The sequence below is a fragment of the Dermacentor albipictus genome, chromosome 10 (genome assembly GCF_038994185.2).
Source record: "Dermacentor albipictus isolate Rhodes 1998 colony chromosome 10, USDA_Dalb.pri_finalv2, whole genome shotgun sequence".
Lineage (NCBI taxonomy): Eukaryota > Metazoa > Arthropoda > Arachnida > Ixodida > Ixodidae > Dermacentor > Dermacentor albipictus.
Window position 1 is genome coordinate 66,002,011 of NC_091830.1, and position 22,221 is coordinate 66,024,231.

At 48.0% G+C, this 22,221-nt stretch overlaps 1 protein-coding gene across 2 annotated transcripts in view; it reads right to left on the minus strand.

Annotated features, from left to right (window-relative positions):
* Window positions 1–16,599, minus strand: part of LOC135904162 (saccharopine dehydrogenase-like oxidoreductase) — a 75,597-nt gene extending 58,998 nt beyond the window's left edge. Inside the window, exon 1 of one of the 2 annotated variants that reach the window (XM_065434771.2) lies at window positions 16,235–16,599. In XM_065434771.2, coding sequence (XP_065290843.1) covers window positions 16,235–16,412 — 178 coding nt within the window. In that variant the 5' untranslated portion in view covers window positions 16,413–16,599. The remainder of the gene's footprint in view (window positions 1–16,234) is intronic. The other variant, XM_065434770.2, reaches the window with a different exon arrangement.
* Between the last annotated feature and the right edge of the window lie 5,622 nt (window positions 16,600–22,221).

Sequence of the window (22,221 nt, forward strand, 5' to 3'; positions counted from 1 at the left end):
AATAGACGGAAAGGCAGGGAGGTCAGCCAGTTCTCAGACCGGCTGGCTACCCATGTGCTGGGGAAAAGGGGTAAGGGCAATAAAAGTTGATAGGAAAGAGATGCTACAATAAAAAGAACAAAAAGAAGAGGAACTAAGGAAGCAAGAGCTTTGTCTTGCGGAGTTCCTGAAAACGGAACAAAGATTGCGGGCTGAGGACTGCAGTCCACACTTGGCTTGGCGAACTTTCCAGCGCACGCGTCAATTTAAGTTCATGCAAATTAATTTAAAGAAAAAAAATCCGTTTTCCTTTCAGTCACCTTGTGGTCCGTATACTTTTCCTCACGGTTGTACATCCGACGTTTCGCACAGGTTTCGCGATGTTTCGCGTTAAGATACGTTGGATGTAAACGGGCGTAATTTGAGAGGAAGCTTTAGCTGAGCCCCAACTTCAACACCGCCAATTCAAATTCATCTAAAATGCTTCTCGGATAAATATTGGGCACGTTTTAATAAAATTTGCGGCATTTCAGAGAACAAGGTAAATTCTAGTGACCCTTAAAAGTGGAATTGTACTTTATGGCATCGGTTTTTAAAGAACTTTTATATAGTTGCGTGTTAAAAAAATTGGAGGACCCATGTTTACAAATTTGTCCCTCTGCATGAAAAGCAGATATTGCGTTCTGTGATCTCCATCCATCATAAATGCAAAGCAGCCAAATTTGATGCATTAATTTTATGCCTTATGTCAATTTGTGGCAATGTTCACAAAGGTCTTGCAAAAGTGCCGCTCACATGTTCGTGGTGTACTTGAAAACTGTGTATAACACAACAAATTTGTCCGCTTTAGATGTTCTATTATATTCAATTGTCAGAATTGCGATATCTTTTTCACTGCCGAGATAGATTTGCAAACTTGCTAGTTTAGTTTTCTGAAAATTTGCGATTTTTGCCAATCTTTGTAAAAAATCAACGGCTAAATTTAAAAAAAAGCGCTTCCGACAGTCACTAGTTTCCAACTTTTTTTGCTTTTAAATGCAACGAACCTCATCGAATCTGGCGCACTGTTTGCCGAGAAGAACGATGTCTCCTTTCCCGTGTATTGAGACAGGCACCCCCGAGCTAAACCTTCCTGCTGAAGCTTTACCTCGACTGGGGCTGTACAATTTCCTTTCAGGCTGCTTGCGGTGAATGCGCCTGCGAGACACGCTCGTATTTACAGACACCTCTCGCCACCTTCCACCCCATCCGGCGTTCATATCGGTGTCTTCCTCGAATCGAGCCACAGGCGCGTGGGCGCCCTACGCGCTTCTCTCTCTCTCTCTCTCTCTCTCTCTCTCTCTCTCTCTCTCTCTCTGCGCGCTTTCCTCACTACTGCTGTGTGTGCTGCGGTGGAGCGTACCTGACGGAGGGAATGTTATTCTGTATCTTGGCTTCCTTGTGCGATGCAGATGACTGCCCTGTTTATTCTTGTTGTTTTGATCCTTGACAGCAGCTATATATTACTATGTCAAGTAATAAAACACTCAGTTGTTAGTGCGCCTACGTGCTGTCTCGTGTTCCCCTTCTTCGTGTGTTGTTTTATTCGGCGCCGTCTTTGTAATCGTTCAAGTTGCGTTCATCACTGTTGCCACGACTATGCAGCTTGCGCTTTCATAACGTTGGTGCGCGCTCTCACAGCTGGAAGAAGAGAGCGCATTCCATTCGACACCTCTCCACAGGACATTGTGACAACGCGTGTTCCTCGCAAGTAGGCTAATGAGGAGTAGGCAGGCGTTGTGCCCCTTCCGGTGGCAGTTGCCAGCCTGCCCCTCGCTTTCCCTTTCCTAATACCTGTGTATATGTGTGTATGTGTTCAAAACAAATAATAATAATAATAATAATAATAATAATAATAATAATAATAATAATAATAATAATAATAATAATAATAATAATGAGGCAATTGCGCCTTGCTAGTAGCCCGCTTGAGTGACTGGCGAAAAAGACGCGTCCCTGTTGCAGCCGTTCTACATGTCCGCAATTGCGAAATGCACGAAAAAGAAAGTCATGACTGCTATTGACAATATTCACAGAAACGTCGACTGACCCGAAGCTACAGAGACGCGCAATTCTCAACCGAACAGTTTATCTGCGCTGACCGCTCTACCAAGTCGCCTTCAGGTTCCGTTCGCGAACAGGCGCGAGTAACACTTCGTACTGACGCTCCATTTGTCGCTCGCAAGCACGTTCTTGATGTTTCTTCGATATTGCGCTTCAATGATGTCAATATGCAGCCTATCAGTAAAAAAAAAGTTAGAGATCGGTAGCGCGCTTTTGCGTTTCCATATGCAACGTCATGATTCTGCATAAGCTCATGAGCACACCACCGCGCACGTACACGCTTATATATTTTGATACAGCTTCGTCTTCATAATGATCTAGGTGTGGTTGTGCATGAACATGAAGGGGAATCTTATTGCAGTGAGTAGCTAACTTCGATGGCAATCACTACCAGCACAGCTGAGGGCAAGCTTTGATAGCCGAAGAGGCGTGTAGAAGTTCCTGCAGACGTGAAATACGTTAAGAATAAGACGTTAGAGTAGAAAGCACGTAAGGTGCACAAGAAATGGCTTTTCTGAAATGCCAAGAGAGAGAGAGAGAGAGAGAGAGAGGGAGAATAGAAGACAGGAAGGGCAGGGAGGTTAGCCAGACGCACGTCCGCTTTGCTACCCTGCACCGAGGGAAGGGTATGGTGATGAAGAGAGAGAGAGCGAGCACAGTTTCGCGCACAGTTGAAGGTTCGCACCGAGTCTACACACGGTTCACAAGACCTGTCGCCTTGAGGTATTTCAACAGCACATTCGTGGCCTTCTGCGCCATCGACGCACACGGCCATAGCCCAAGTATCTTCAGTGCCGGAAATGGTCTAGAGTCCAGCTGGTTCAATACTGTCCGGATTGCTTCATGCTCGACGTCGTATTGGGGACAGATACATGGAATATGTGCAATCCTGTCTGCGGTTCCACAAGAGTCGCACATGAACGTATCCGCCATTCCCATGCGGAACGAGTGGGCCTCCGTAATGCCGAAATTAACACAAATCAAGCGGCCTAAACCTCATCAGTTTGCAGTAAGTAGTAGGCCTGACAAGTGGAGAAAAGTTGATGGTAGATAATGATTAACAAAGTACTGCTTTCGCGCAAACAGTCACTAGTGTCCTGCACGGAGTGCCCGTTACAAGATTGTTAGATCTAAATTTTAGTCGCTGTTCAATGAAGCGGCCACCATTTACTTTGGCTCCCCTACAGGCAAGACAGCTTGAAGCAGGATGGTGAAAGACGCGCTATCAATGTTGTTGTTGTTGTTGTTGTTGTTGTTGTTGTTGTTGTTGTTGTTGTTGTTGTCGTCGTCGTCGTCGTCGTCCCAAAACAATGCTGCGGCATTATCGTCGTCATCGTCTTCCTTATTGCTCTTTTGTGTATTCTGGTGAAGTGGCATGTTCCAAGGAGAGGGCTTGCTTGAGGCGTCTTCGATAGCGTGAGTGATGCGCATGCGTTTAGCAGAGATGCCCCTTAGAATCGGGCTGGCGCGTCCACGAGCATAAATGATTCAACACGAAACACGCAAAGAACTTATGTTACTGAATTATTCATTTCAAAACGGCGAGAGTGCAATTAACGGAAAGAAACGCAACTCTGGGACCGCTATAGCGTAAACGTATTTCTTTCCGATTTTATTTCCTGGCACCAAATTTATGCAACCGCCGACGTAAACACGGGCGGTGAGCTGCAAGGTTGTTTCGACAGCCGAATCAAACGTTCCGCTCAATTATAGGGCGCGACTTGGTTTGCTTTCAAAGCGAATGGCATTGCCTAATACCACACATTTTCCTTTATCTAATCGGCCGACGAGAGGCGAGGAACGCGCAGAAGAGGAGAGGGGTTCGTTGAGGCCGCGCTAGCGCTCCGAAAGTGGATAACCGGTTGAGGAAGAGTGGAGTCGGGGTCGGCGATGCGTCCGCTTCCCCTTTCTTAGCTCGCGGTGTGATTGCGGTAGCGTGCAACAGCGGGGTTAAAAGCGCCACCAGAAAGGATGCTTAGAGAGGATCTAGCAGAGCGATGTCGTATGCGTGTGGGAAGGGCTAGACACCCTTCGACTGCTGAGAAAAATTTTTGCTGTGCGCAATGAAATCAATTTTTTGCCGCAAGCTCCGAGTAGCCAGCCCTGGAGCCATCGGTGGACAGCCATCTTTCATTGCTTTCGAAATAGGGAGGTATCTGTTTATACGTATGAAAAAAAAAGGATCAGTTTTGTTCTGGATATTAATAGATCGACCGTTAGTACCTACACGTGTCGCTTTGATGCATTGAGTTTCCACTGTTTTTTCACGTCACATGACAGACAAGCGAGATGAGCGTGGGCCGAGAACATTCCCACCAATCGAGCAATACCAGTGGTGACAAAGGTGTAGAATCGGAAAGAAGTGTTTCTTTTCTTCTTCATCCTGATCATGCGTTATCAGTGTGTACACGTAATCTTGAGATGAGGGGCTCTGGAGGTTTTTCGTGACGTCTTGTGGCAGGACGCCGACGTTGCGGCATGGTCCCAAAAATCTTTCACACATCGCAGAGGGCTAATGAAGGAAATGAAGGAAAGACAGATTGGAATAATTTTACGTTATAGCCGCCACTGTAATACCGAAAATAGATTTAGCTCATTCTTGGATCTAAAATGAAGTCAAACTTTATACTCGTGATGAATGACAAAATGCGAGAGAAGTGTTATTTGCTTCTGAGCTAACTTGACTTGCCAAATTTGCAGATCCTTCCAGGAAGGAAATAAGATGGCCAACCGATATCAACAGTTTCGTGCGAAAGCCGTCGCTGGTATAGTATTCAGCATCATGCTAACCAGTAGTCACTAAAACGCTAACATTTTGTAGAATGCTGATTTATGGGCGTGCATGGCATATGACATTCAATTGTGGCTGATTCATCATCACGCTATTGTACGTCCACTTGTCGGACGATGGCTTCACCCGGCGAGCTCCTGTTACCCGCGTCTATAGCGTCATCCCACTAGGTCCTGCTGCTGCAAACTTCACATTCTAATCGCGCCGCGTAATCCTCTCTCGCGCTGACAGCGCCCATTCCTTTGACACCCGTTCTATTGTTTGATAGGTGAGGTTCACCGTCCACGAGAAAACGGCAGCTTTGAAAGACGCCGGTGCTGGGGGCTCCGGTATATTGCTTACCACCCAAGTTTACTTTTAAATCGCACCCCTGAAGCTCAATACACGAGCGTACTTGCATTTCGCCCCGATCGGAAGGCACTTCGACGCGCCAGTGTATCGTACTGGCGAGTACTGGCCAGTACTGCATCTGTCTGTCTGTCTGTCTGTGTCTGTCTGTGTCTGTCTGTCTGTCTGTCTGTCTGTCTGTCTGTCTGTCTGTCTGTCTGTCTGTCTGTCTGTCTGTCTGTCTGTCTGTGTCTGTCTGTGTCTGTCTGTCTGTCTGTCTGTCTCTCTCTCTGTCTGTCTCTCTCTCTGTCTGTCTCTCTCTCTCTGTGTGTGTGTGCGTGTGCGTGTGCGTGTGCGTGCGCGTGTGTGCGCGTGTGCGTGCGCGTGTGTGTGCGTGTGTGCGTGCGTGCGTGTGCGCGTGCGTGCGTGCGTGCGTGCGTGTGCGTGCGTGTGCGTGCGTGTGCGTGTGCGTGCGTGTGTGTGTGTGTGATTTTCGTTAGTAAAAGGCAACATAAAGCACACGGACAATTAAGCCAAGGAAACATAGGAGAAATTATTTGTTCCTGCAACTGCAATGTTGACATGATAATGTAAAGGAAAACAAGATAACGAAGAACAAATTGGCGCCGTTGGTAGGGCCGAACCAACGAAATGTAGCGGGTGTTTCAACGAACACTTTCAAAAATTTTTAAAGGTTGCTTGAGGCAGATAGCACAATTCCAGTTGAAGAGCTGGTCTACTTGAAAAGGCGGATGTTAGTTGCACAAAACAAAGTTGAAATGCATAGTCGAGTAATAAACAATAATTCAGTAATTAAGTATCTAACTAATTACTTTATGGGCCATAATTCAATTTAGGAATTCTAGCCGTGGAGTTCAAAAGACGGATCGTTTCGGAAGGAATTTTCGGGAAGACAGCAGTTTCGAGACACTAATTCCCAGTTACTCTCTTAACAAAACGTCGTTTTCTACATGCAAGTACAAAAGTAGGTGGAACCGGAATGTATTTCTTTGTAAACTTCGGGAACGAATATGTGAAATCTGGTGTCATCCTGAAAATTCGTTACAAGTGGATTCGCCTTCCGAACTGCACAGCTACAATTCGTGAATTACAATATGTGCCATAAAGTAATTAGTTAAAATATGATCAGTGATATTTCTGTTAATGAGTCAATTTCGCATTTCAACTTATTGCGCAGGCATTGTCCGCCGCTTGTAATAGACCCCTTCATGAACTAGAATTTGGCTATCTGCCACGGGCAATGTTTAATAATTTTTAAATGTGTTCGCTGAAACACGCTCTATATTAAAGCGTCGTTTTATTTGCGTTTTGTTGTCGCTTTCTTTAGACTATCCAGAATTTTGACAAAAAAAAAGGCAGCGAGCACGGCCTTTTCTTTCAGTGGAGTTCCTAGGCAACGGGGTCATAATTTGTTTCTAATAACATGGCTTCCACAAGAATTATTAACGGAAATTGGCAAATGCCTTTTTCACTGTAAACTCGGCCATCGGCGCTTGCTTCTATGTCAGTTTGAAGGGAGTCAGCTTTTTAACGCACTGCCACTTGTTGAAAAACTTGAATATCGCAGTCAATTATATATTCCTACTATACAACACACAAAAACATCGCACACACACACACACACACACACACACACACACACACACACACACACATATATATATATATATATATATATATACACACACACACACATTGCCCCGTCTCCTGATGTCGTACCCGCCGTGGTTGCTCCGTGGCTATGGTGTTAGGCTGCTGAGCACGAGGTCGCGGGATCGAATCTCGGCCACGGCGCCCGCATTTCGGTGGGGGCGAAATGCGCAAACACCCGTGTACTTAGATTTAGGTGCACGTTAAAGAACCCCAGGTGGTCGAAATTTCCGTAGTCCTCCACTACGGCATGCCTCATAATCAGAAAGTGGTTTTGGCACGTAAAACCCCATAATTTAATTTTTTTTCCTGATGTCGTAGCAACCCAGGCCTTACCTTGCGCCGTGTGTTCGATACACTGTGCGCTGCCTCCCGACGTGGTGTCATATCAGTTTGACAAACGCCGGCCCCTACACATTGTTACGCAATCTGCTGTTCACCTTGACTGTGGCCGGCTCACACCGTCGCCGTGTGCAGGTACGGGTTGCGTGTGGCACGCCCCCCTCGGCGGCCCTGGATATGCGGCCGCTTTCTCTCAGCCAGAGGGAAACCAAAGCGCGTTTTTTTCCCCTCTCTTCATCGCACTTTCTTTTCGTTACGACGCATGAAAATAACCTAACAATGGTTATACGTACAGCCAAAGACTAGGTGGCATTCTAAACCAATATATGTGAGCACAGGAAATGAACTAATTGCCTTTTGCAAAGCAATCAGTACGCAAGAAATACATTTCTACCGAGAAGGAAGTGTTGGTTCGTACCCCGCCTATGGAGACAGCAGTACAACTCGCCGTGCCATAACGTGTATTATCTAGTACTGTCTAATGAAATACTCCTATATCTTGGTGGTGGTGGTGGTGAATTGTAGCAACAGGCGGGTTTAGCCTGGCGATCAAGGCCGGCAATTGCTCCGCCCGAGCGTCTCGCACAATACCGCTGAAGGGTCACCATATGTCCATCAAACCAGTCTCTCTTAAGAATTCGATGAGGAGACGTGAAGTTTCTTTGCGGACCATAACTGATCCCTCGGGAAATATAAGGTGTTGCAGGCGCGCATACAGAAGGTCCTTCTTTTGCAGATTCTTCAGGAGAGCGTCCCTTTCAACTTGGCATTGCTGGCAGGACCACAAAAAATTACCGACGATTACGTTACTTCCTAATGCGAAATTTGAGCGCAGCAAATAAGCTGTTTCACCTTTTCGATAGATTGAGGCAAAGAAATCGAGCAACACATGTATCGGAGGCGGCGATGAGCTTCTGCTTCAGCCTCGCTTACTGCTGGTTGCTCTCGACGGCGGCGATGAGCCTCCGTTTCGGCGGTGCGAACGGCAGGGTCCTCTCGGCGGCGGCGCTTAGCCTCTGCTTCGGCGACGCGTACTCCTGGATCATCTCGACGGCGGCGACGGTAAGCTTCTGCTTCGGCGGCACGCACCTCTGGATTCTGACGGCGACGGCGCTGGGCCTCTGCTCTGGCAGCTCGTTTAGCAGCAGCAGCAGCAGCAGCAGCAGACGGAGGACTTCCATCGGTCGTCTCGCTCATGGCTCAGAAAGAACTGGCAGATAATTTCGCAGTGGCGAACGGCAGCGGCAATTTCGGCTCGGGCGGTGCACATATACAGATCCGCCGCCACCGATCTGGCTCTCTGATTGCAACCGCACAGGGCGAACGGCAGCGGCAATTTCGGCTCGGGCGGTGCACATATACAGATCCGCCGCCACCGATCAGGCTCTCTGATTGCCACCGCACAGGGGTTGCATTGGAGGAGGAGCGAAGAAAGGAATTAAGTTCGAGCCGGCGCTTTGACAACCGGAGACTCGCAGGATGAGGGGGGAGGGGGGGCGGCGTGTACACCCAGCGGCAAACGATGGGGGCAGAAGCGCGCGCAGCAAGCGGACAACACGATAAAGGGAGGAGGGAAGAGATAGCAGCGACTGACTGATGCCGCTGACGCCGATAGTGAGTCAACCCCAGCTGCGGAGTTGGTTTCAGGGACAACGCCGCCGATGCCGACACAAACAATATGATACCCTCGCTTCCGCAGCGCTAAGAACCAGGTCTAGCCGTGGGAAGGTGGTCACGTATTCGTCGACGTGCCGGGGCCTACGTGAAATAACCGGCGCGTCGGCAACTGAAGAGCACCCTATCCGCCACACAAGAACAGGGGGGGGGGGGGGGACCCTTTCCTCCTCTTTCTGCATGACGGCGACGGTGTTCTATGCAGTCACGTTATCTTGACTCTCTAGCGGCGTCAGCGGCATCCAGCGGTGTCAGTCGGTCGCTGCTAGCGCTGGGGGGATGAAAGGGGGGCGGAGCTGGTTACGAGGCCGACGACAACGCCGACGACGACTCGAAACCCAGGAACGGACGCCAAAGAGCTGCGCTCTAAAAGTGCTCAATGTCTCCTGTCTCGTTGCATGCCGTACAGTTCGGAGAATTCATTCGCCCCGTTTTAAATAACCATGCCGGTGTACTAGCAGATCCAGCCCTTATCTTCCACGCTACCGCTTGCGAGAAACCACCATCGCTGAATGCTTACCAGACCATTATCTGGCACGTGATACGCCGTCAACAGCCGCGCGAGCGCTCACGGGAATTGTGTGGAGAGCGCGCAAGCGGTCGTCACCCTTTCGCTTTTCCGCCTGCGCCATACGATCACCTGTCAGCCGTAATAACTCAAGCGAGTTTGGCAAGGTGGCGCATGCTACTGCCCGACTCAAACGGGTGCTTCATATTTGTCTAGCTGCGGCATCCTCTCGCTCCTGTGCCATTGCCTTCCGCGTATTGTTTGGGCGCACCACTGCTCTCGGGCTAGCTGAGCTGGGAATATACCCTTTGATTTATTTAGTCCACAAGCCCTCCGACACTGAAGAATCCTGCGTGGTGGCCAAAGTTAACCCGCATGGCAAATAGAATTAGGCATAAAAAATATGATTGGGCTATGTGGAGATTGAATACAAAATCTAGTGCATGGAACACGCGGGCAAGGGGGTAGATGAAAATTCAAGACGATTAGCAAAACGAGAACAAGGAAAAAGCGGGAGCCAACGTTTCGACAAGTGGACTCCGCTTTTCTAGGTTTTGAAAAAGACAAGTCCCCTTGTAGAAACGTCGGCTCCTGCTTTTAACTTGTTCTCGTTTTGCTCTAGTCTAGTGCATAACCTACAGACGTAGAATCAACTGTCAGGTAGATTTATGTTGCACCTTGTTTTATTCTACGTTTTTTACAACTGAACATTACTTCTTTTCAATGCCAGGTAGGGGAAGATGAGTTCACATCACATCCTCTGCCACAATTCTTTTTATGCCTGTATCTATTTTGCTCTGCGGTCGTTGTGCGGTAATGTAAAGCACTGCATTTCATAATTGCGTCTATATAGCCACGTCTAAGACTGAAGACCTAAAAAAAAATTCCATGTGCTTCGCGAAGTTGCTCAAGTGCGCTGATGGGGCACTTTGCTTAGCTGCGATTGGTGCTTCGATGTATGAACCCTGCTAAGTACAGCACATGCCCAGAAACATAAAAAAATGGCCCTACAATGTTTTCATGTAGAGTGCAACTGATTGTAATCACAATCAAAAATGATTTTTTTTTTTTTGCCAGGAAGCAGCAGCCTACTTCACTTGCGACCAATGCACTCAAATGTAAGCGCGACTGCGAGCTACTTGCTAGTTTCGGTTGATCGCGGCCGAAGAAGGCAATATTGGGAGTACCCGCGGGCCATGAATTAGGTGTCAGTACAATGGTCTCTCACAAATTACACAGGAGCGTAGGTAAAAATCACCTTTCGTTCTTTTTCTTATCTAGAAATAAGAGTACATAAGCCCCCACCCTGAGAGCGACTAATCGCGGCGAGCACCCTGGCGGTTTCTAAAAAACAAGAACAGAAAGAAGCCTCCACCGTATATGTGCTTCTCTTACACGAGGCCACCGTGGCAGCAGAATAACGATAAACATCTATTATTTTAGCAAGTCACGGCCACTTTGACTGCTGACCTTGCGGCTTTCCATTGACGAAGTTTTTAAACGATAGAGGCAATGTGTTTACGGCCGTGTTTCCGCCGAAGAAGGGCGGCCGAACGGTGATACCCGTACTGACTGCGTTATTTCGTTCACGTTTCTTAGCATAAAGATACAGAATGGAGATCCCTGTGGGCGCTTGCGACACGAGCAGAGTGGGGAAAGAAGCGGCGTCTTGCTCTCATCGTTTCGTAATATCCCGCGGCTGCAAGCGGTCAAGCCTTCTACAGTTGGGACGTAGGCTCTTCATGCGAAACACGTGCGTCGAGCACCCGCGGGGCATAGTGGGAAGGCCCGAGAAAGGTCGATTGGAGAAGTGATAGAGTTATGGTAACCCTGGCAGTGCGGCATAAGCTCACGGAAGAAATAGCAAAAAAAGCGCACCTAAATGACATACGGTGGACCAATATATATGAGGAAAAAAAGGTGCCTCATAACTGAGCCACGCAAGTACGATCGACTTGGGTTTCCACGTTACAATGACTATTACAATTAATTCAGGTGTAAAAAGAAAAGTAAACGTTGTGCAAAGTACTAGAGACGCCAACAGTGAGCTTGCCGATGAACGTTGAGTAACCGGCCGCGGTGGCTTATAGGGGCAGTGGCGTTCCGCTGCTAAACGCGAGGTCACGAGATCAAATCCCGGGTCCCGGTGGCCCCATTTAGATGAGGGCGAAATGCAAAAGGCGCTTGAGTTCCGCGCGTTGGGTGCACGTTAAGGATCCCCAGGTGGTGTCTCCCATTACGGCGTGCCGCACAAACAGACCGTGATTTTGGCACAGAACGTTGAATAGATTGCCGCGAAATATTCTCGACATCGAATTTACTTTCGGATGATCCTGTCTCCGGTGGATGAGTCGCGAATACTATTTCGTTTTTTTTTTTGGCGGCGCGCAATACCAACAGTTGCATAGTAATTGTTTGTAGTCAAATGTAAACAAGTCTATTCGGCATGTCTAAACCACCACGCACGCATTGTTTCACGCACTTTTGAGATCCACAATACCCTGCTACGCTCTTTAATGTCTAGGTTTCGAAACGAGGAGCAGGAGGAGCGTTGTTGCTTTCGGCGGGCGGACCTACAGCCTTGCAAAAGCAGCCCGAAAATTGCTCCTATCGCATGCGACATACGGTCTGAAACTTCGCTGTCCAGGAAGCAACGCCAGGTATGAAAAAAAAAAACAAGTTGACACGGAGCGTGACACGTTGCGAGTTTTTGAATCGCCGGCGACCTACACGGCTCGCCGCTCACTTTCCAGCCGTGTGTCGCGGAGGAACGTTGGGAGAAGCCGAAGCCACTGCCCTTCCTGACATCCAATGTCCTCCTCGCGGGAACAAATTATCGCTTGCATTCATGCGCGGCCCCGTCTTTCGGTTCAGTTCATCTGTTAACATCGTACGTTACGCTTGAAATTCAGGACACTTTAGTATGTAATGTTCAAGGTCAGCAAAACCGTGACATTGCACGCACGACGATTATAGGCCAAGCCCTGCCATGCACCGCCAAGCTGGCGTTTGTGCTAACCCTCTACGAAAGCGACATAGGAGCGCGGCGTCAGTTCCTTTGAATTGAATAGAAATTGAAATGGATTTATTCATTATAAATTACAGGTTATAAAAACACTAATATACCAGAAGACGTCCCATAGCCAATGGTTGTATCGGGACTTCCTGTTACATATAAATATGCTTTTTCTAAAGATAAATTCGTTCCTTAATTAAAGAACTTAATTAACGTTCCTTAATCGCGCAAGGTTCACGCAATGGAGACTACAATAAACTGAAGTGGCTTAAGATGGCTTTCTTCATGTCTATGCGTCCTGGGGAGGCTTCTTCTATCACCCGAAATGCAGCGCTTTGCACGGTAGACTGTCAGCGGTCCCCTTATCTGCTAAGCCACTACGGTATGGTACCCACTGGAACACGATGGTCAATCTGTCCTTCTGTAATTCTTTAACAACATGTAAGGTACGCTGAATGCACTTGTCAAAGGTAAAGACTCGCAGTTACAGTTGCAGCGCAGGCCTCTGAAGAAAACAACAGGCTGAGGCTGATAATTCAGTTCCCACAAGGCTGCTGTGATGACGACGCGTTCACATTCCATAGAAGACACTACACTGCAAAAGCAGGCGTTCAGATGCAAGGACGGGGAAACAGTTGAAAACCCTCTTGCTATAGCAACTGCCCTTGGCACACCAAGAGCTGTCCTGAGACGTTTCCGATGTAAAGACTCCAATCGATCGTACGAAAACTTTGATGACGGTATTAAAGGGAAGCTGAAGAGTCTATCGAATTCAATGAGACGCTCATATACGGATGCGGGAACCTTATAAACCATGTAGGTAAAATTTGGGGGTTTTTTTTCAATTAGGAGCGACGTAATCGTCGGTTGAAATTGTGCTGTAGCTCCGCCCCCCGTTGAGTGAGCGAGCGGAGCGGAGACCGGAAACCGTGGTGTTGTGACGTCAACTCTGCTTTTGTGACGTCAACTCTGTCCGCGACCGTGCCTGGCCGCGCTTGTTTCTGCGTGCGTGCCGTCGTAATCTGCTTCGATCGACCCTGCATTCCTTTGTTGGTGCGTCTGCGTGTATGTAGAGTGGTAGTCAACGTGCGTGGTAGTCAACGTGAGTGGTAATCAACGTGAGTGGTAATCAACGTAAGTTGTAGTCAACGTGAGTGGTAGTCAACAAATGAAGGTCACTACACGTACTGCATGAACCGGGAAGCTTTTCACGCGTTTAAACCGTCTTTTTAGACTGCCGACAGCTTTGGACAGCGCAAAATTGCCGACGATCGCATCCACGCTTACGTTCCACGAGGAGGCATGCAGGAACACAACACTACAGTTGTTTGACCAGAAACGAGCTCACTAGAACGGTGAAAGATCGGCGAGATCAGTAGATCGCTTTGCAAAAAACATACTCACCAAAGAGCATTTCCAACACGAGGAGATCCCAAGACTTTGCATTCGTTCGTGTCGAAAGCACTGCTCGCACCAGCATCGTTTGCTTCTTCGAGAGGCCGCCTCTTCGCAATCGGCTCGTACATGTAGGGAGTAACGCCGAACTCCTCAGAAAAAACGCAGTCTCTCTAAATTTTCCATTACCGCCTCAGAAAAACGGCACCAAACTACCTGGCACCGCGCTTCATGTGTAGCGGCAGCGGTCGGTTGCTGGAGTTGACGTCACGAGGCGCACCGACCAATCACAGGCGGAAACGAGACGCGCGAGCTGGGCGTGTCCGCTGCTGCACTTTTCGTCGAAATAAAATATATTTGCGCTTTCTTTCGCTCAATTTCGATACGATATTCGAATTCAGGGGGTTGAAAACCATTATGTACAGATGTTCACTCATTTTTTCTAGTAAACCTTTCAGCTTCCCTTTAAGGCAAACTGGAAAAGCACGCGGTCATAAGAACCGGTGCCCAGTGCAACTTCAACGTCGAAGAATGGCTACCCTAGCGTACACTCGCCATCCTTCACATCGTGTTCTAGCGTGGTTCGAGAGAGTTCAAAATGGTTTTCAAGCGGTTCTCTTCACGACCGCATACAGTTAAGTGCGTGGCATACATAGTCCTGTCTGTTGCGTGTTCGCAAGACGGATGCGCCCTAATTTTCTTTTAGTTCTGCTTCAAACGTTTTGGTTATAGTTGTGGAGCCTTTGAAAGCGAATTTTTCTCGTAAAAAGCACGTGTGAAATTCAATGAGCAACTTTTTCGGATATATAAGAATGTCGTGCGATTAAGCTTGTTCGCGTCAGAAAGAATGATGAATGTTATCGTGGCACATCAGAACATAAGAGAAATTTTGCCTGGAAAGGCATGCAGGAAAAATAAGCTTGACAATCTGGCACAGCTGCAGGCCATGACAACGGCAGAGAGGAAGGGCCGGGTGTCGTGTGTTGCGTAACGGTAATATAAACGGTAAAAGCAAGGCAAAACGATTGCGAGAAAGTACACGTAAAGCTGTGCGTGTAGCGGCTCTACGTGTTGCTTGTGTAATGGCCGCACAAAGCAGCGACGTTTGAAGTTGACGTTAAGAGAACACAGGGACGAGCACAGTATGTCGACGTTCGAAGTTGACGTAAAGAGAACACAGGGACGAGCGCAGTACGTCGATGTGTGAAGTTGACGTTAAGAGAACACAGGGAAGAGCGCAGCACACGTTACAAAAAAAGAAGGCGTAAGCTTCGTATACACTAACAGTTTTATTCTATTGCTCTCAAAGGGCCGCTCCGGAGGTTCGGCCACTGCGAGCCAATCGCGACACAGACGTTGAATGCGACATGTACTGCGTTGGCACAAACATGCGAATTTGGACGTCAACAAATGTTGGAACAGGAGGAGACCGAGATCCACAGACAAATACGTGAAATTTAGGTACCAACAATACCGAAAAGAACGAATGGTTGTGTCGTAATTAGGATTCGCATAACACTGATGCCCACGTAGCGTATTTAGGACATGTGCGGAACTACACGTACAATGCGTTCGCCCGAGCGTGCAGGTTGTGTAGTTAAAGCCGAGTTCGACTCCTGTCGTCTAGGTCTCGAGATAAGGTTTAGCTATCAGGTGGCTCACCCATCACACTGAAAAACGCTTCATTGCGAAAGAAGCCCCGTCAATCCATTTTGTGCGATGTTTGGACGAAAGCCGCCGTTTTGATATGAAAGCTTGGCCGTCCTTCATTTCGCTGAAAGGCGTGACGGGGAACTAAAATTGCAAAGTGCTCACTAAAACTGTCACGTGTTCGCTTATGCCTCACTTTAGTCGTTCCAATAAGATATCACTGAACCATCGCGGCTTTTTTATTGAAGCTATGTGGCGGAACGAAAGATTTTAGTAATGCTAGTCGAAAGAGGCAGACATGCGTGTCTCACTCAGAACCGCCATAACGAAACGGCACGTTCCGGCGACTCACGTGGGATAATGTTGTGCGCTCCTAATTCGTTCGCTCCTAATGGGCTCGTCAACCTTCTGCATGCGGCGCTGAAGGCCGGCGCGCCGCCACGGCATGTTTGCCGCTAGCGTGGCTCGAGGGTCGCCCCGTATCTAGGGATGCCCCGAATTCCTCCACATTCGGGCATCCCTGCGTAGATCCCGCACTGATAAACCAACAAAGTGCCACCCGGCTATCTCTTCGTGCGGCGCTTGCGACGGGCCACTTGAAAAAAGCACTTGGGCTTCGATGTCTTATAAGGCTCAGTCGCGCGTGTTTATAATCCAACTAGCGCGAGGTGCGCTGCCGCGTCGATTCTGAGCGCGCTGCTCAGGTCTTCGAAAAGCGGCCCCGAGAAGCTCCCGCAGGTCACGCAGCGCCAGCACCGTGGATTCGCGAGTCTCCCACCTTGGAGGCCGAGGTTCTTGGCGGCCGCTCGCAGGGCGCACCGAAGCTTGTCGGCGTTCCTTCCTGCGACGCCCCAGCGCAGCCCCTCGGAGGCACGGTGCAGCTCCTCGACCACGTGGGTGCCCGTCACGCCGGTGGCTCCGAAGAGGACGATGTCGAGCTCCCGCGACGCGCTCATGCTGCCGCCGCCGACGCCTCGCGCCGTATGCGGCGAGTCTCTGGACCGCGTGCCTGTTGCCGCGCGCCGCCGCCGTTTCCTCCTCGCACGCGCGTCCTGCGTGTATCAAGCGCAAGATCGCCAATGGACTTCGGCCTCCCGCGGCCTCGGCCTCGCGCGCCGGCCATCGCCCCTGGATGATGCTGACGTCTGCTGCCTGAAAACCTACTCTCCCTTTCCCCCTCTAGCTTCTCATCTCTCTTTCTCCGCCCCCATCCCCTGTACGCTGCGTCGTGCTCCCATACAGGGCTGCAGAATTCAGCGTATTTTTCCCTCTCCCAAATCGCGTAGCAGAAGGTGGCGGTGGCGGGGCTGCAGGAAACACGCAGACGGGATGCAGGAAACAACGCAGACGGTGCGTTCCGACTCATGAGTGACACTTTCATTTTTTTTTTTGCCACGTTTATGGATACTCGTTTCAAGTGACGAACGGCTTCGCCACATTTGTGAAAATCTGGACCCGCCGGTTGAGCCATTTATCGGAAGAGCGAGAGAATGCCTTCCTTGCGTGTTTGGTCGTAGTGCCCTGACGCATCCAAACGAATAATTTTATACTGAAACAAAAGAAAAAAAAGAACAAAGAACAAAGCACGGAGCGGTTTTGTCACAGCTGCGGGGCATAGGCGTTGAAAAGTACGGGTAGTGCGGCGATCCAGCACCGTATAGATCCAGAGTCCGACTTATCCAAGCGCTCCTGTGAACTTACAGCAATAATATTTTTGTTCATATTATTTCTCTAGCCTGCATGGTGCAGAGGGTGGTGTCGAGAGAGGGAAAGAAGTATGCTTTTCTTGCGTGTATACAAGATTAACGTTTGTCGCGTCTTTTTTTTTCTTTTTTTTAACACTCACGTAGCCTTGCATGTACTGATGGTGCTGATGTGTTGGTAATCTGCGTTGGATAGACAACATCGCACGTAAGTGTATGGCAGATGTATCGTGCTCTCTGACTACACACGAAGCATGTCAGAGAGAGAGAGAGAGCAAATGATAAATGAAAGGTAGGGAGGTTAACCAGGACTGAGCCCGGTTCGCTACCCTACACTGGGGAAAGGGAAAAGGGGACGGAAAGATTAAAAGAAGAAGAGAAAGTCCGCTGGGGATATCGTTCCGTAACTGAGTCCGGATCACAGACGCTGACTCAATCCTGTAGCTTTCAAATATCGCAGCAGTACTTTTGTGGCCTTTTGTAGCTGCGATATGCGAGGCCGTGGTCCCAAGATCTTGTTCAAGGTGAACGGTTTTCTATCCAACAGGTCATGACATGAAGCATGTCGGGCTATACGTGAGATCGACTGATTTTATTCCCTTCGGTTGTTCTCTCTATTCATTAACCTGCTCCTCCTTGGAAATACCTGGTGGATTAACGTGGAAATCATTAATAAAAGAAATCATTTGTGGTATGTTCGCGCCACCTCGCGCAATAATGAATAAGGAACGCGGCGACACACTAGTGGACGATGGTGGCACTGCAGCCTGCCTCGATCAATAATCCAAAATATTATCCCTCTACAACTTTTCCAAATTAAAAACTGTTGCGCAAAAGGGATCTTTCTTCTTTTTTTCTTTGCGGTGAATCTGTTTTACAATGTCTGCGTTTCCCAGGAATCGACGAGATCACGCTGCTGCTTGCTACCTAATTGCTTGCCGCGAACCGCCACGTCTGTGAGGTCATCTAGCTGTGAAGTCATAAGACATTGTCTTGTTAGCCTTTTTTTCGATATCTGCTGCTAAGTTATGAGCGATTGTATCTTTCGTGTTATCAGGGTATGAAACAAATGTGGCATTATCCATGCAGAGCACGATGTCACTTATGCAAACCAGGAATCACAGTTGCCCTAAAATGCTTCATTGCGGCACACCAGAGATGACTGGCTCCTTCGTAGATGTCGCGTTGCCGGTGTGTACGAATTACGTCCTGCTGGAAAGATAAGATTTAAGAAAGTCAAAGGCACTTCCGTGCACAGCGTATTTATCTAATTTGTTAAGAACGATGGAATGGTGAAATAATTCAAAAACCTCGCAGAAATCGAATGTTTACACCTAATGCCGAGATGGCTACAACAGAACGCATATATAATAACTTCTTTTTTGAGCCAGGAGGGCCATTTCAGTTGAACGGTGATTCCTAAAACCACGTTGAAAATTTCGAAGAAATTTGTGGCGATTGAAGAATGACAGCAATCCCATTTGCATTATTTTCTCAATACCTATAGAAAAGAGAAGGTTATAGCAACAGGCTAATGATTATTTAGTGTAGTCTTATCATTGCGCCTAAAAACGGGAACAACGCGGGAAATTCGCAATTTTTGCGAGAAATGTGCCTGACGACGATATTATGTTATAAATGTGTGTACGGACAGTGCTTATGACATCTGGCGCATACTTTACGGGTTGAATCAGGATACCGCCGGCGTCCAGAGACTTGATTTTCTTTTTCTGCAGCTCCGATACAAGAGAAAAAATTCAGAAGAACTAGTTGCGGCGAGCAAAAGACATGCTTCATTCCTATTCACTGAGGGATTCAGCGTAGCCGTTGAGGCACTGGTGGGGTTTAGGGCGAAGAACTCGATCGGTAAACGCGAATGGCGTTTCGCCTCCATAAAGCCGCTGACCGTCTAATTAGAAATTATCTGGAATAGCTCTATTGTCAGTACACTACAACAGTGCATTCAATTCATGCTAAATCACATCACTTTGTTCACCAGCAGAGTCACTAAACATACCTAAAAAAAATAACCATCATTTGCAGGCCTAAGATTATTCCTCAATGTGTTTCGGAATTATTATAGCCTTTGAGTAAAGCTTCATCTCGAAATTTTAAAGATTTGGAATGCAAAGCATGTCTTTGTTTAATCACAACTACAAGCTTAGGAGTCAGCCGGGGATCCCGTGGTTTAGATTGTCTAGATTTTTTAAATATCTTTTTACGGGAAATTAGCATTATATGATGTTTTGAAAATATTTGCGAAGGCTGAATATGTGGAGCCACTGTCCTGGGCTTGGGAAACGCAGTTTCGTATATTCGAATGTTCGCATACCCCCCCCCCCCAAAAAAAAAAAAAAAACATATGTAAAGCTAACTTTTTTAAGGCATGGCCTTCAGCTACCGCGGCTCCTTGTATAAAAATAGAAGTAGAGGCTTTCTTTCTATATCCTTCAAAGGAAAGTAAACAGGCCGTGTTTCCTGCTTACCGTAATGGAAGCGCGAGCCTCTGTTCGAGCAGCCAAAATTCCACGCACCCAAAGCCCACGACGCAGAAGAGGTGACATCCGAACACACGTCCGCTGCTGCCGAGCCCGACCTTGTGTGCGCGCGCAGCCCACTTAATTGCAAAAGCATTCTCGAACCACGGACACCATCAAGGCAGGAGACGCCCGGCTAATGCTGCGGCGACAAGGGAAGACGCCGCGTCCATAAATACGCCAACAATTGGACAAGCGCGTCAAGCGATAGAGAGAGATAGATAGAGAGAAAGGCAAAGGAAAGACAGGGAGGTTAACCAGAGATTATCTCCGGTTGGCTACCCTGTACTGGGGGAGGGGAAAGGGGATGAAATAGGTGAGAAAGAAAGCAGGATAAAAAAAGGAAAAAAAGAAACCTAAGCACACACACGCACGTACACACGAACTATTTCTGTGGGCACTGTCACGCAACCCGCAAAGGTATTCCTAGTCTTACGCAGTGTAACCGTACAGTCCTGCGCAACACAGTGTACTGTCACAATTTCTCAGAAAGTCCCGTGTCTTTCAAGTATCAAGCGTCAAGCGAGCCATATGAAAAGGATTTGCGCTTACAGTGTAACTATTTTGGAAACAAACGCGCAGCGCTACAGCGCTAACAATGCACACGAATTCTCCTGATCTGGCACTACATTCTCACGGCACCCCCAACTGAACTAGGTCAGTAAGTGCAGCCAAATCGAGGAGACCTACAGAGAGCGGCATAAGGAAAGGCCACGCGGAGGTAACGTAAGCTGATACGCTCTGGCGCGGGAGATTAAATGGAGGAGCAGCAGCGGGACCTTCTGTGGCAGTTTCCTGCCCAACAAACTGATATATTTGCGCACAAGAAGACGGTGATAAACTTCTAGACGAATAAGCTATAGATATAGCTGGACTTATTATTCACCTTAAATGTTCCTTTAAACAGCGCCAGGAGTTAAAAGTTGATCGATTCCAATCCCTCGTCTATACGTTGTCTTATGTAGGGAGTCTCTGTTTTCTTAGGCGGTAGAGACATTTTTTAAATAATAAAGGCCAGGATTTAGAGAATCACCAGGTGTTATCTCGTTCTATAGTAGGTATATTTTGGGCGCTAATAACGTGAGTTTCAGAGTACTATTAAATAAAAGCTAGTTAACGCCTTTTATATGGGAGCCTCAGGGGCAGTTTGTATGGCATATTGGAGGTAGTGTCACATTCTATTGCTAACCCAGTCTTTAAGGATCTTGAAAATCACAACTGAGAAATTCCCTGATGATTACGATACTCCCTAAGCGAAACTTGAGCACAGCTTGTTGCTGCTCGGGGTTGCGTTTAGGCTAGGGATCCTCCATGCACATTTACCAGTGCCTCCGGGAATAGGAGCGAAGGAAAAAGGTTTATTTTACACTATCTACACTGCCTCCAAATACAAAAGCCCAGCCCATGTAGGAACGTATTAAATGTCTGAGCGCACATCAGGACACGTGGGCTCCACTCCCTGCACAAAAGGTCTCCGCTTTTAAAACCGTCGTCTTCCCTAGGATACTAGACTAGGGAATCTGATGACTGTATCTCGGCCAATCCTAATCGTTGAATCAATCGCAGAACCCTTCCCATGTTGTCGCACCATTCCTCTGGACTCCGCGTTGCATGTTGCACCCTCGCCCCCGCACACGAGTCAACCACGTCCAAAACTGGGAAACTCAAGTCGACGCCGTTCTCGCTGTAGCCCTCGACTTTGGCCCCTTTCATCAGTTAGTGGGCTCTTAGTGACGGTTAGGGCTCCTCTATTTTAACAAAGGTAGCGACAACTACACGTGCGCCTTCGAGGGGTTCAAGGAACAGCGCTAGCAGACGATGCGCCGCTCGATCCCATGCATGCTTCGGGATGTAATTAATTAAGAAAATTATTTAGCGCAGTTGGGTTATTCACTCAGATGAGCATTTTTGATTTCTCATAGAAGTAATGGCCCCCTCATGAAGGGTTAGAATGGTGCTATCTGCCACAGGCACATTTTAAAAGTTTGGTGCAGCTGAAAAAAAGCAGTCTGTATATCTCAACCCATAATCCGCTACGGAACAGAAAAAATAATGTGGCCTCGTGTCCAGATAAAAATTCTGCATCATGAAATGCACATTCGTAAACTGCCTTGCCAAATGCCCAAGACAAAAGAGGAACAAAAAACACCCAGCCCATCTTGCAAGTTGTTTTTTATTCATGAAGTGCCTGCTGGGATTTATCGCTCACGGCCAAAGCAGGCCTGAAAATATTTCATCGACCAGCGAACCCAACACGGAGACAAGGAAGGGTCCTACAAAAAGTCGTGCCGTTCGTATGTACATGTGCACCTCTGCAAAATTGTAGGTGCGCGTAGGTGTGCACCTCTGATTAGAAAAAAAAAAACACCTCTTGCATTAGCTAGAAAGGCTGTATTGCCTATATTTCTAGCGCTGCGTACAGGCTCGGCGTTAGCAATGTTCAAGGCGCCGAAAGATGGCGCCCCCACATCCGCAACCAACCGCATTGTTCGCGGTAGCCTAAAGTTTCGTTATTCCAAGCCCGC